This window comes from Octodon degus, unplaced genomic scaffold, assembly GCF_000260255.1.
Source record: "Octodon degus isolate 3935 unplaced genomic scaffold, OctDeg1.0 scaffold00022, whole genome shotgun sequence".
Lineage (NCBI taxonomy): Eukaryota > Metazoa > Chordata > Mammalia > Rodentia > Octodontidae > Octodon > Octodon degus.
Window position 1 is genome coordinate 18,760,171 of NW_004524598.1, and position 13,076 is coordinate 18,773,246.

The 13,076-nt window shown below is 41.5% G+C and overlaps 1 protein-coding gene across 2 annotated transcripts in view; it reads right to left on the minus strand.

The window, feature by feature from the left end:
• Positions 1 to 13,076, minus strand: part of Bckdhb (branched chain keto acid dehydrogenase E1 subunit beta) — a 210,217-nt gene that overhangs the window by 142,337 nt on the left and 54,804 nt on the right. For both annotated transcript variants that reach the window (XM_004628271.2, XM_023711987.1), the window contains exons 3-5: positions 12,715 to 12,848; positions 12,331 to 12,486; positions 8,640 to 8,748 (exon numbers count right to left, since the gene is read on the minus strand). In XM_004628271.2, coding sequence (XP_004628328.1) covers positions 8,640 to 8,748; positions 12,331 to 12,486; positions 12,715 to 12,848 — 399 coding nt within the window. The remainder of the gene's footprint in view (positions 1 to 8,639; positions 8,749 to 12,330; positions 12,487 to 12,714; positions 12,849 to 13,076) is intronic.

Sequence of the window (13,076 nt, forward strand, 5' to 3'; positions counted from 1 at the left end):
CAGATACCTCGGATGTAACCTTCTCATACTGTGCTACTTTGACATATAAGGTGAATTTAGGATTCTGATTATATTTCCAAGTTATTCCTGCAGGCTACCATGTTTTATAATACTGAAAAATAAAAAAATTCACTTAATTTTAATTGAACAGCAATATCACCTTGAAATAAACCCCTAATCAACTGCAGCTAAAACATACCTCAAATACTTTTCTTTAGTATTCATAAAATCTCACACTTCCAATATTTTACACAATCAAATAATGAAATCTTATCATAATAGTTGGAAAACATACATCACAAAACAATGACATAATAAAACACGTTGGAATGCTTTATGATGAAACTTTCAAGTTAACTTTACAACATTTTTGTCTCACGTAGCATAGCACAACAAAAATAAGATTCTATGCAACGGATATTCCACAATATACACAGTATATTCAATATATGTATTAAAATTTAATCACATTTATGACATACCTGTTCAATCCTCTCAATTACTCAGAAGTATTTCATGTACTTCCTAGTTTGTTGTATTTGATACTTTACCAAAAGTTCAACATCAATTTTCATCTTTCATGCTTAATATACTTGAAAAGCAATAGTAACATTTCCCAATGCATTGTCTATAACCAAGAGCTACATAGTAATTTCATACAAAGGTAGATTCATACAAGGTAGACACTTCCATGTCTTCCAGCCAACCATGGATATAGTATTGCTGATTCCTGAGTTGCCTTCAAAGCATATTTATATTTTACAAAGTGATTGGTTTCTTTTTTTAAACATACTAATTTCTTTAGTAGGCATACCTCCTTTGGCCCCAACTGTACACATGGACTAAAATTTTTAAAATTGTTCTGCTCTGTCCTGGGCCCCTAACTTTCACTAAGTCTTACTAAAACAGCCAGTTCAGCCAGCCAAATAGCTCAGCAGATTAAAGTGCCTGCAAGCAGGCACAGGGGCTGGGGGTTTGATCCCTGGACCTGCTGTGCTGGCCCCGCCCCCGGGGCATGCTGAGATAGCAACTGAGACTGGGCATGGTGTCACGCTCCAGTAACCCCAGCTCTTGGGAGGCTGTAAACAGGTGGATCACTACGAGTCTGATCTAGTAGTGAGACCCTGAACACCCTCCCCACCCCCCGCAAAAATAAAAGCAGCCAGTAGTGTCCATGTCACAGCCTAAATGTTAAGACAGTCTTGAAATTTCCTCTGCCAGATTGCTTAGTCCCCTGTCCTGATCCCCAGGGTCCTGCTAAGCCTTAGGACATGGGCAAAACATAGACAAATGTTCTGCCAGAGCATAACACAGTTGGCCTGTGTTAATATCCTCTGGAGCCTGGCCTTTACTGCCCGCACTCTTATTAGCATTCAAATCACCTAAGAGCTAACCAAAATCACCCATCTGGCTTTAGAATACTTAAAGTGTTCTAGAGCTTTTCTGCCCAGATCTCCAGTCCTTTCCAAATTCCTCTAGAAAATTAATTCCAAAGGCTTCTACATCACATGGTCAGCAAAGCTGTGGCCCCACTCCCAGTACCACTGTTCTGTACTAGCCAGCATCTCATTGCTGAGACACCACTCCCAAATCTACAACCTGGAAGGGGAAAGGCTGCATTTGCTCACACTTTCAGTGTATGCCTGGCTGGCCCCAGGGCAGAAACATCCTGGGGACCACAGAGCAGAATCCAGCTCCTGAGTTCTTGGCACCTGGGACACAGGACAGGGTAAAAGTTCCAAAGCCGAGAGGGCCAGAGGCCAAAGCTGGAACCTCAGTTATGCCTCCATGACCCAACCCTCAGAAGTGTGTCCCATAAACCCCTGGGCAGACCCTTACTAAGCCAGTCAGAGTTAAGTCCCACCCTAGCTGCCAGACTGGCACACACATGTGCACACACACACACACACACACACACACACACATACACAAATACAGTGGTACCTTGGTTTACAAATCTAAAGTGTTTTACAATTTTGAGGAAAATCACTGAATTTTCTCTGTGTGGGGAAGACAGCCGTGGTTGTGTGGATCACCCAGGCTGGAGTTTGCAAACACAAACACATTTCTGACAAATGCTTTTGTTTGCAAACCAAATTGTTTGCAACTGAAGTGACCCTGAACCGAAGCAGTAAGGTAATTGAATATCAAATTAAAGGGATATCTCAAAGCCATTCCACATTAGCACAAAAGAGTTAATGGGGAAAATATCACCTAGCAAAAATAATTATGTTCAGACAGAGAAAGAACAATGACTTTCACTGTCAGTGGTAAAAACACACCATTATTTTACAAACTGCTAAAAACAACACTCTGCCAATTAAAGTGATATATTTTACAATTTTAATTTTATTCATATGGAAAAAATTAGACATTGCATATTATCTATCGCTATGATACATGCATGAGAACAAAATATGAGCAAAACAAATTGGCTTAAGCTATTCCTGCAACTCTTCCCCTTTTGAAACCTAGCTCTTCTTGCCCAGCTTGCCACTCCCCATCATCAGCGCACACGCCCATCCACACAGTATCATTTTCTGCGTCACCAGCCATGTAAGTGATACAGTACTTTTTAAATGAACCCATAAAATAATTAAAAGATTAGTACTGGGCTCTCAAACCAGGTCAGAAATTACGTACAGCCTGCTTCTGACTCCTATTTCTTCATGTGCCCCCACCCCCAATTTAGGACAGGGTCTACAGGGTCTCACTACACAGATCGGACTCTTAGTGACTCTCCTGTCTTCAGCCTCCCAAGTTCTGGGATTACAGGGGCACACCACCACGCCCAGCCTCGATCACTGTCTCAGCGTGCCCCAGGGGCAGGGCCGGAACAGCGCGCTGGAGATCCAACCCCAGCCGCTGCGCTCTGCCTAAGTAGGCGCTTTAGTCTGCTGAGCTATCAAGCCGGCCCTTCTGACTCCTGTTTCTAAACAGCAGTTAACTGACTGAATTCCCTGCGTTCCCAGCCTTGGCAGGTAATCTCAGCCAGACAGAAGCTCATCACCAACAGAGCAGTTCTCTGGCATCGCTGAGGCTTTCTCTCCCCAGCTCCAGGTGCCTTCTCTGTTGGTACAGATTTTAGTATCTGTGTGCGACCAGATAACAGCAGCGACCAGTTCCTGGATAAGATGACTGCAAGGTGTCACTGGTTGTAAGCTAAATTCTATTTTCAGAGATATTAAAATGGGAAGAGGAAATAGGTACGTCATAGTCTGTGAACTGTGGCACCGCACAGTGAGTAGATACCTTTCAACAACGTAGTGTTATTCCAGATATTTTTCACGTGTAATATTCCAGAACCTGAATGCAACCAAGACGCCTTTCAGCAAATAAATGGATCAACTGTGGTATGGCTCGGGAACGTAGTATTACTTAGCACTAAAAAAGAAATGTGCTATCAAGTCATCAAAAGACAGGAAGAAATTTTCAATGCATATTATCAAGTAAACAAACCACTCTGAAATAATTCCATACTGCATGATTACAACTATATTGTATTCTGAAAAAGAAAATTCTATGACGACATTGAAAATATTTGCTAGGACACTATAATGGTGCATGTCCTAATACATTTTCTAACCCCATAGACTATGTAAAATCAATCCAACTATAAATTATGGATTTTGAGTAATAGTGGTTGCTTAATGCAGGCTCAGCAATTCTGAAACCTGTTCCACCCTATCAGGGGAAGGCCACGCTTGCTTTGGGTCAGGTACTGGGTAAGAAATATTTAAAGCTTCCTCTCAATTTTATTGGGAAACTAAAACTAGTCTCTTTTTAAAAAAACATTAAGAAAGTATTTATATACAAGGTAATATAAAACACAAAAGATGCCAAGTTAAATCTCTGTCCAAATTTTCCAGCTTTCATTGTAATCTTTCAGGGTATAAAAAGTTGCCTATTTAAGTACGTGTCCCTCAGTACCTAACGACTGTGTCAGTGCTTAGCTTCTAGAAGTTTGTACTAACTTCCATTTAGACACTCAGAGCAACTAGCTTTGTCAATCATTCAGTGCTTAGAGCTCAACTGCAATATACATGGAGCTTAACGTAAGAAACAAATTGACACAAGTTTTAGTTTTTATAATAAAGTACACTGGCTTATAATTTTTCCATGCACCTTAATAATAATAATAATTATATATATATATGTATATATATATATATATATATAATAAATATGGAGACACTGAAATATATCTAAACACGGATGTTCCATTCAACATTTCTTAAAATGGCCAGAATGCAGAAACAATTCATTTTCCAGCAAAAGGGAAAAGGAAATTCTAAGAGTTAAAATCACCTAAATCTATGTGAACTGACATAAAAATATAGCCAAATTATATTGGCAAGAAAAAAAATTTACAGAATGTTTATAAACTGCTTTAATTTTTACTTATGCATATGTATTCCATATATTCACTTATTTTTATAAACACATAGAAAATGATTTGCAAAGCAAGTTATAGCACAATGATTACAGCACAACTGTTTTTAAGTTCATATGTAAGCAGATGTGGTCAATGTATTTATAGATAGATAGATAGATAGATAGATAGATAGATAGATAGAGATAGAGATAGATAGATATCTATATACATATATACAGAAAATGACCAGAAGAGACAGGAGCAGAAAATTACAGGGAAAAAACTTCCACTATTTTTGTTCTAGGTAGTTCAAAAATTTGTGAACATGAGACTCTTGATATTAACTTTTATTAAAAACAAGTCACTATCACACAGTTGAACTTAGTCATTGCAAATATCAGTATCTTAAGTCTAATGATAAAAAAAAGGTATCTGCTCAATGCCTAAATGTAGTCTAGAGAATAGATAACACAAAGATTACGGCACGGTATCAGAAAATTCTACCAGGTCCTACTCCATGAGCAATACAGTTTATCGGGTCAGCCACAATCCATAAAGTTGAAGGTAATTTGGCACTTGAACCAGCCAACTAAACATCTTTGCACCTTCTTGTTACTTAGTATTAAGTTAAGGCCCACCATCACCAAATAAAATCATGGCATAATGGCTACAGTCCTGCTTGCTTTAAGAACCTGGAGTTCTAGGTTTACAACAAAAGCTATCCCATATATTTAAGACAGAAACAGAAATCTGCTTGGACAATCATAAAACAATGAATACCATTTAATAAGGCCCAATCAAGTAAACAAAAGTAATTCAAAGGGCCAGTCAAATAGCTCAGTGGATTAAAGTGCCTGCAAGCAGGTGCAGGGGCTGGGGGTTCAATCCCCAGGCCTGCTAAGCTGGCAACTGAGACTGGGCATGGTGGCGCACGCCTGTAATCCCAGCTCTTGGGAGGCTGTAAACAGGCAGATCACTACAAGTCTGATTTGTAGTGAGGCCCTGAACACCCTGTAGACCTTTCCCCAAAAACTCCAAAAAAAAAATTGGCAAAATATATTTAAGAGTATACTTAAAACATGCCAACAGTGTATATAGGTCATCAGCTATTACCCCACCCCAGCTATCACCCCACCGGACTGGGACATGTAATTTTTATGAGTATCAAAGTGGTGAATTAATCCCATGCGACGGAGAAGCTAACACAGCATGCAAGCAAGCTGGGACTATGCAATGCAGGAACGTCCAGCCCCAACGCAGTGCTCGGCTTCCATGGACACGTCTCCATCCAATTAAAGAACGCATCGTTGTAATCCTTTAGGAAAGTTTCAAAGAACACCACCCTTTTCTGGCATGAGACCGCAACAACGGGCCAAGTTCCACGCACTTTTCTCCTGTATCCAGTAATGGCTGAGTGGGATGTACAACGGTGCTCTCCTTAAGAGAGGAGAGCCTGTCTGGTAAGGTGCACTGGTCGAAACTGCAACTCCATCACGTACTACTCTGCATGCTACGAAAGTGTACCTTTTAAAAATCATTTACCTGTTTGTTTGTTTGGTACAGGGCCCCAGTACCCAGCTCGCACTTGTAGTGATCCCCGTCTCAGCCTCCCCAGCGCTGGGATTACAGGCGTGAGCCACTATGCCTGGTTTCAGGGGTTGGCACGGCCCTATTTCTTAAACAGTGAATTTAAGTTTTCTTATCTGTCAGAAGGGGACAGCACTGCCTCACCGGTTTTTGTCAAAAATACTTGGAACCATCAGTGTCACTGCACTGGGCTCTAGAGACAGACTCTTGGTTCAAGTCCTGGAGTGGGATTGTGGACAAAGCTATTTAACTTGCTTCATTTCAAATAACTCAGCTCCACCAGGTAGGGAATGAATTTACCTGACAAGGTCATTGTGAGAATTAAACAGCTTATCCGTCTTCACGACAAAGCACTAAAAACTCAGTGGATACACACATAGGTCATTTCTCTGAACCCCTGAACAACCTCACGAAGTACGGTTGTGAACAAACTGGAGGGACTTCTACTTCAGCTACGCAGACCAAGTAGCATCTATATTACACTGTGAAAGTCTGAAGTTCATTGTTTATTCTAATTCAACGAGGAATACGTGACCTCAAAACAAGAAGCACCTTTCCTCTAACCAATATTGTGTATTATAATAGTAAAAAATGCCTGTTATACGGGTCAGATCCGCAGGAAATTAAAATTCAAAGTAGGTTAAATTTCAAATAAGACTTAGTGACAGGATTTTGGAGAAGCTCATTAATCAATGAAAGATGAAGGAATGAGAGTAACGCAGGGCCCCAGTCACCCACATAGAAAATTCCCAGGGGTTGGCGTGACTGGGGTTGCCTTACACGCCCATATTCTAAGATCACGACGGCTGGGGTGATGACCGGCAGCCCCCTGAGACCACAAGAAGCGAGTTCAAGTGGCAGTCGCAGGAGTATGTTCCCGAGGAAAACAAGAAGCAGGGAGAGGATAAGATTCATGACAGAAACACGCGCTACAATTCTAAGCAGCAGCCCTAGCTTTACCTCTTACTGAAACATTCTAGAACAGGACTTTGGAATGTGCATCACACAGGCATAGATTCACATTGTACGTCAGGGGTAAACCTGAGGCCAACAAGTTAGCTTCTTCAGATGCCCACAAGTTAGGTTCTTCAAAAGTGTTTGGCTAGACTCTTAAAATATTTCAGAAATTAAATAGAGAGTGCTAACTGAGATGCGGGGACAATCTCTACTATAGTAACTCTGCAGAAGATTTCAAAAACTGCAAACAGTGATAGACATTTGTTCTTCAGTAAAGGAATAAGTAAGGTGAAACAGAAGCCCACTTGCACGGGCCATGAAAAACTGCGCCTCCTCATACAGTGCCTTTGACTCCTTCAGCACGCCGCGTGGGCCTCCGACATCTCTTCCCTCTCAAGAAACACTTCCCAGGAGCCCAAGGAGACAGCTCAGTAGAATAAGTGCTTGCCTGGCAAGTGTAAGGGCCTGAGTTCAATCCCCAGTTCCACCAAAAAAAAAAAAAAAAAGAAACACTTCCCACTTAGTGCACTGACAGGCAGCCTCCAGCGATACAGCCACGGTACAGCGAAGTGTGCAGACACTGGCTGAGTGATGACAGAAGAGGCAAGCTACTTTGCTTAGTAACAACATTCTACTTAGAATAAGACTACTGCCTAATAGTAATAATAGCAGAGAACATCCACACCATATAATGGCAATGTTCACTGCTTGGTGATAATGATTGAATATTGCACAACATTAATGAAAATACTTAATAGTAATAATGTATATTCACACAATGAACTGCTACTGGGCAGTCAAAAAGGAATAAACTACTGACATAGCCATGACTTGAATGCATCTTGCTAACGTTAGGTTAAGAAGGTAAACACAACAGAATAGATACTCGGATTCCATGTACACAAAACCCCAGAACAGGAAAAACTAATTGACAGCAATTAGAAAGTGCTGACTATGGAGCAGGGAGAAGAAACTTGCAGACAGCGATAAGAGGCTTCCAAGTGTGATGAAAATGTTCAGTGTCTTATTTTGGATCATGATTACAAGGACTGTCAAAGACCCATCAAATTAAACACTGCACATTTTGTTCCACATAAATTACATCACAGGGAAATGTGGACTTGAATGTAACTCTTCAAAGAACAAAGTGACTTGCCAGAACACTTTTTTTTCACTGAAAATAAAATGTACTTTATACCAAATTCTTTAATATTTAATATTGCCAGTTACGCATAAGTACTTACAGCTCTGTGATCTTTCTGAGCTTAAAGGAAGGTGACCAAACATCCGTCTGCTGTAGCCAGCGCAGGGCAAACCAGAGCCCACAGCACACTGTAAAAGCTAAGTATCCTGATGTCAAGCAGCCCTGACGGTCACTTAGCTAAAGGGACACCCACATGCCATGCCGTACGATGCGCTCGTTGTGTGCTCCAGCCAGCCCCCACCTGCTAAACTTTTACAACACAGCTTACCACTGTTTCCTTCTTCTCGTCACCACTTCACATTGTTCCTCAGTCCCCACAGCCAAAATATAAAATAGCTAGCTGGGTCGCCCCTAACCACAGACGCTACACCTGAGGACAAACTCAATGCGGGAGAAATCAATGAGAATTTGTTCCTAAAAGTCTGTGAGTATTAGCCTGCCAAAAAGTTACAATTTTCTGATCCATGAAAAACAAATCACATGGAGATATTCACAACTATGAAATAAAATGTTTACCTGCTGCCCTGTAAAGTATTTTAGGTTCAAAAAATATACAAGGGTTTTTGTCCTCGATGCATGACAGAAGCAGTCCCTTGGCCTGGAAGGGGCTTCTGGGGATGACCACCTGCAGAAAGAGATTTTTTAAAGACAGTGTTAATAAGAATGCATCCATTAAAGTCTCTTATAAGTGCTGATATTTAAATAATCAATTATGACTAAAAATATTAACCCATTTATTGTAATCTAATCATGATTTATTATAAAATTTATATATTATCCCCCCAAATTCATCTGGTTTAACAAATATTTTAAAGATGCCTGCCATGTCCTGATGACCAGTACATTATTCTTAAGGAGCTAACTTGTCTATAAATATTTTTAAAACTTAAAAAGAACATATATCAAAGCCAAAAGAATTATCAAAACCTGTATTTATCTATAGAGTAAGTTATCTACTAATACTGTGCTACTAATAACAAAACGCATACAACTTTCATCTTTGTACCATGCGAAGCCTCCTTCCTGCCCATGAAAAAGTACAGAATTTGTTTCATTTCCACTGAATTGTATGACCCACTGCCTGCTGTGATCCAGGTACTATGCTGACCATATCTGGCGGAACACAAAGAAGAGTGTGGAGATTTTACACTTCTAGGTGACAAAAAAGGACTCCAGGATATTCTGTCTTTCATTTTATTTTATTATTTTTTACTGAGGATTGAACCAAAGGCTGTTCTAACCTATATCCCTTTTTTTAATCCTTCCCAGATACCCAAAGATGCCCAAAGTGGTCGTGATCTCGGAGTCCTCCTGCCTCAGCCTCCTGTCTGAAGGGCAGGTACCTTCCACCACTTTGGGACTTTCTAGAGAATGAGGGTGAAGATGAGGAAGATGCTAACACAGCAGAAAACTCAGGTGATAACTGGGCCAAACATGATGTTGATTAATTCATCTACTGATCACAGTAACCTCAAGAGTTAGCTGGCATTTTTTGCATTTTAGAAATAGAGACTGGAGGGCCGGTGAGAGAGCTCAGTGGTCTAAAGTGCCTGCTTAGGCAGGCTAAGGCAAAGCACAGGGACTGCGGTTCGATCCACGGCACCACAGGCTGCACCAGCCCTGCCTCCAGGGCAGGCTGAACTAGCTACAAAAAAAAAAAAAAAAAAAAAAAAAAAAAAAAAGAATAGAGACTGGAGTTTAAGGTGCTAGCTGGAGGCTTGTCCAAGATCATATGATTTGCTAGCCCAGGGATTTCCACCCACTTGCGACAGAATCTAAGGCTCAAGGACTGCACTTCTATATCACACTGCAAGTCATAAGCTTGAGTCTCATTCAGTGATAATAAAAATAAGTACATGAAGACAAGTATTACAGAAAACGTCTTAAAATAAGCCTGAACTTATCACAAAGGCACAAATAAAATTTCTTGAAAGAAACTACACTTGGCTTTTGAAAGAATTTTATTTAAAAAATAAGAGCTGCACAAATCTATTTTATCTTTTATAAATGAACTTGTGCCCACATTATAATCATATCAAAGAATGTCTTTATTTTATGTTCCTACCTTTAAGTTTCTTTTTATCTGCTTTTACAAGTTCTGTTTTGGTTTAGCTTGTTTTGTTTGTTTGTTTTAATCTTTCTGATACAGGGTCCCACTATGCAGTCTCATTATACCTGCCTTAGTTCACTTTGTGGCTCAGGCTGGTCTCAAACGCCCAACGATCTTCCTACCTCAGCTTCCTGCGTGCTGCGATTACAGGTGTGTGCCACCACGTCTCACTACATGTATTTATTTTTAGCCTGTTTATTTTATGTATACAGTGTTTTTGCCTGAAGTGAAAAAAAATAAAAGAAAGCAGAAGGAATGAAGGAAAGGAAAGAAAACACAGGGAGCTGAGAGAGAAGATTTGTTTTGAAAACGCTGGGCTGATGGTGTCACACCTGCAGCAACACTCGACTCACACGCAGGACTACGGTGTTACGCTGAACACAGCTTCTGTCCCAACCTCTACTCAGCTGAAAAGGATAAGTAAATAAATGAAGCCTAGGACCGTAATCCCATAGACCAGGGGGAGGTAAGGCACAATACACCATGGTCACAGCCACGTGGTGTTGTCAGAAACAAACGCGTACCTCCAGACTGACCTGCCTGGGAGTTTCTACAGCGATTCCCTGGAATACTGTTCAGTAAAGAGAAATAGAAGGAAAGAGAGCGGAAACTATCAAGACATAAAACACTCAAACCACACACAATGGCGCGATGCTGTGGCCCTAAGAAAGGTAAACTCGAGTCACCTTTATAACGATGTCTGCGCCGATGATGTCGTTTATAACAATGACCACGATGCTAAGTGACATAAAGCAGACACACCTGCTTACACAAGAAATGCAAATTATAAATAGAAAGCAAAGTAACTGATAGATAATAGGAAATAGGGAGCGAGGTCTTCACAGGGGAGGGGATCCAAATGTGAGAAGGGAGGAAAGAAGGGGAGTGAAGGGAGGAATTAAGATGTTTCTACCGTGAGGGTTTGCAAGGGAATAGCTTTAATACAGGACACACGGTATTATTTTATAATGTCCACCCAAAAAGCCCAATGCAGAAAAGCTTAAGAGAACTGCCCTCATGCCAGAGGTCTGAAGATCCAGCAGAAGGCCTGGCCCCCACGGGAGCGTCCTGCACAAGTCCAGCTGGAGGCCGAGAGCCCACGGCACTGTCTCACGCAAGTCTGCGTCAAGGGCCTGCACTGGGCAGGGCCGTGGGCCAGTGGTGGTGGCCAGAAGGGCTGTACTGGCTGGGTGAAGGCTCTGCACCAGCAGGCTGAGGATCTGCACTGGAGCCAGGAAGCGACATTCAGGGCAACGACCAGAGCTCCCTGGACAAGAGCGGGAGCCACCCTGAGCAACAGTGAGAATCTCAACTCCTCAACAAGAACAGCCAATCTGGGAAGTCAGCAGCACGCAACCCTCCCCTCCTGGTCTCCTTGCCTGCCACTGCCCTCTGCGCCAATGTCTACAAGCATGCTGGCTGGGTCAAGTGGGTGTTCCCACTCAAGATGACAGTTTGTTAAGTCACCATAAGGTGTGCCAGGTCCACGTTCCAGCCCCACACAAAGAATGTAAGCACAATACACTGCAAACGTGTACAGTTAATAAAGACCTAAGCAATTGTGGAGGCCCCTGTTGTCATGAGAGGTTTCACATCCACTGTATGAACAAGTGCTGCCCACGCTAGACTAGGAAAAACCAAATCTAGGCTAACGGTCCTCATCTTGTCTACTTGAAAAGGAAGCAGGGAACTAAAAGGAAAAATCCTGTCCCTCTGACTTTGAGGAACAATGGCCTAAGGAGTAGATTTATTACAATAATGTCACAATCAGTTAAATGAGAAAAACCCAATTAGAAAGAAACACAGAATTCTGAAAGAGGTGAAAGATGACCTAATTATTTTCGCAGCCATACGTTTTGAAGTCTGCAAAGTTAATCACTGTCCCTGCCAGCGCTGCAGCACAAAGACCGTTCTAGAAAAGCTGGCGTGCGAGAGAAAGGCTACCTTTTCTTTCTTAAATACTTTTAAGCTCACACAAATCCAAGAAGTCCTGCCTGTTTCCCTCCAGATCAGAACACCACTCCAGGTACTAGTCACAGAACCACACCACCCAGCGATATCGACTGGAGAACAAATATGACGTGTCAGTGAGAATACCTTGATTCCAGGGCAGTGGGCGAAAAAAGCTTCAGGACACTGAGAATGGTAGAGAGCCCCGTGACCAACACAGCCCCAAGGGGCCCGGATCGTGAGGCTTCCACAGTTAAAAAGATCCCCGGAGCGGTAGCGATACTTGGCAGCTTCATTGACAATCTGCAAGGAGAGAAGGGACATGTCATAACGCGTCCGTCCTTCCAAATCCATTTCCTACAATCACACTATTAAGAATTGGCCGCATCACAGAACGTCACCTGCACAATACTAATTCATGGGTAACAAAGTGAGTGTAAGGATGTTAAAGGGAGGGCCGTGGCAACGTTTCAATACTCCTTGGACTTGACCTTGCAAAAGGTCACTCGCAGTAAAATGCAGTGGACTTACTTGGTCAAAAGCAGGGAAAATGTAGTCTGCAAACTGAATTTCAGCAATGGCAGTCGCCCCAGTGACAGCAATCCCAATTCCAAATCCAACAATACCTTGTTCACATAGTGGAGTATTAAAAACTCTGTCCTTTCCTTAAAAAGAAGGAAAGAAAATAAACTTAATATAGCAAATGAGGGTTATATAGTGCACAGAACATCTGAAAATTTAGTAGATTAATGGTGGTGGGGAGGGAAATACAGACAGGTAATAACTAATAAATAGTAATGATGGCTGATTTAAATGTAATCAGATATTATATCAACTGTACATAAACTCTGTGTTCCAATTAAGAGAAAGACTGGCTTGCCGGAACTAAAGAA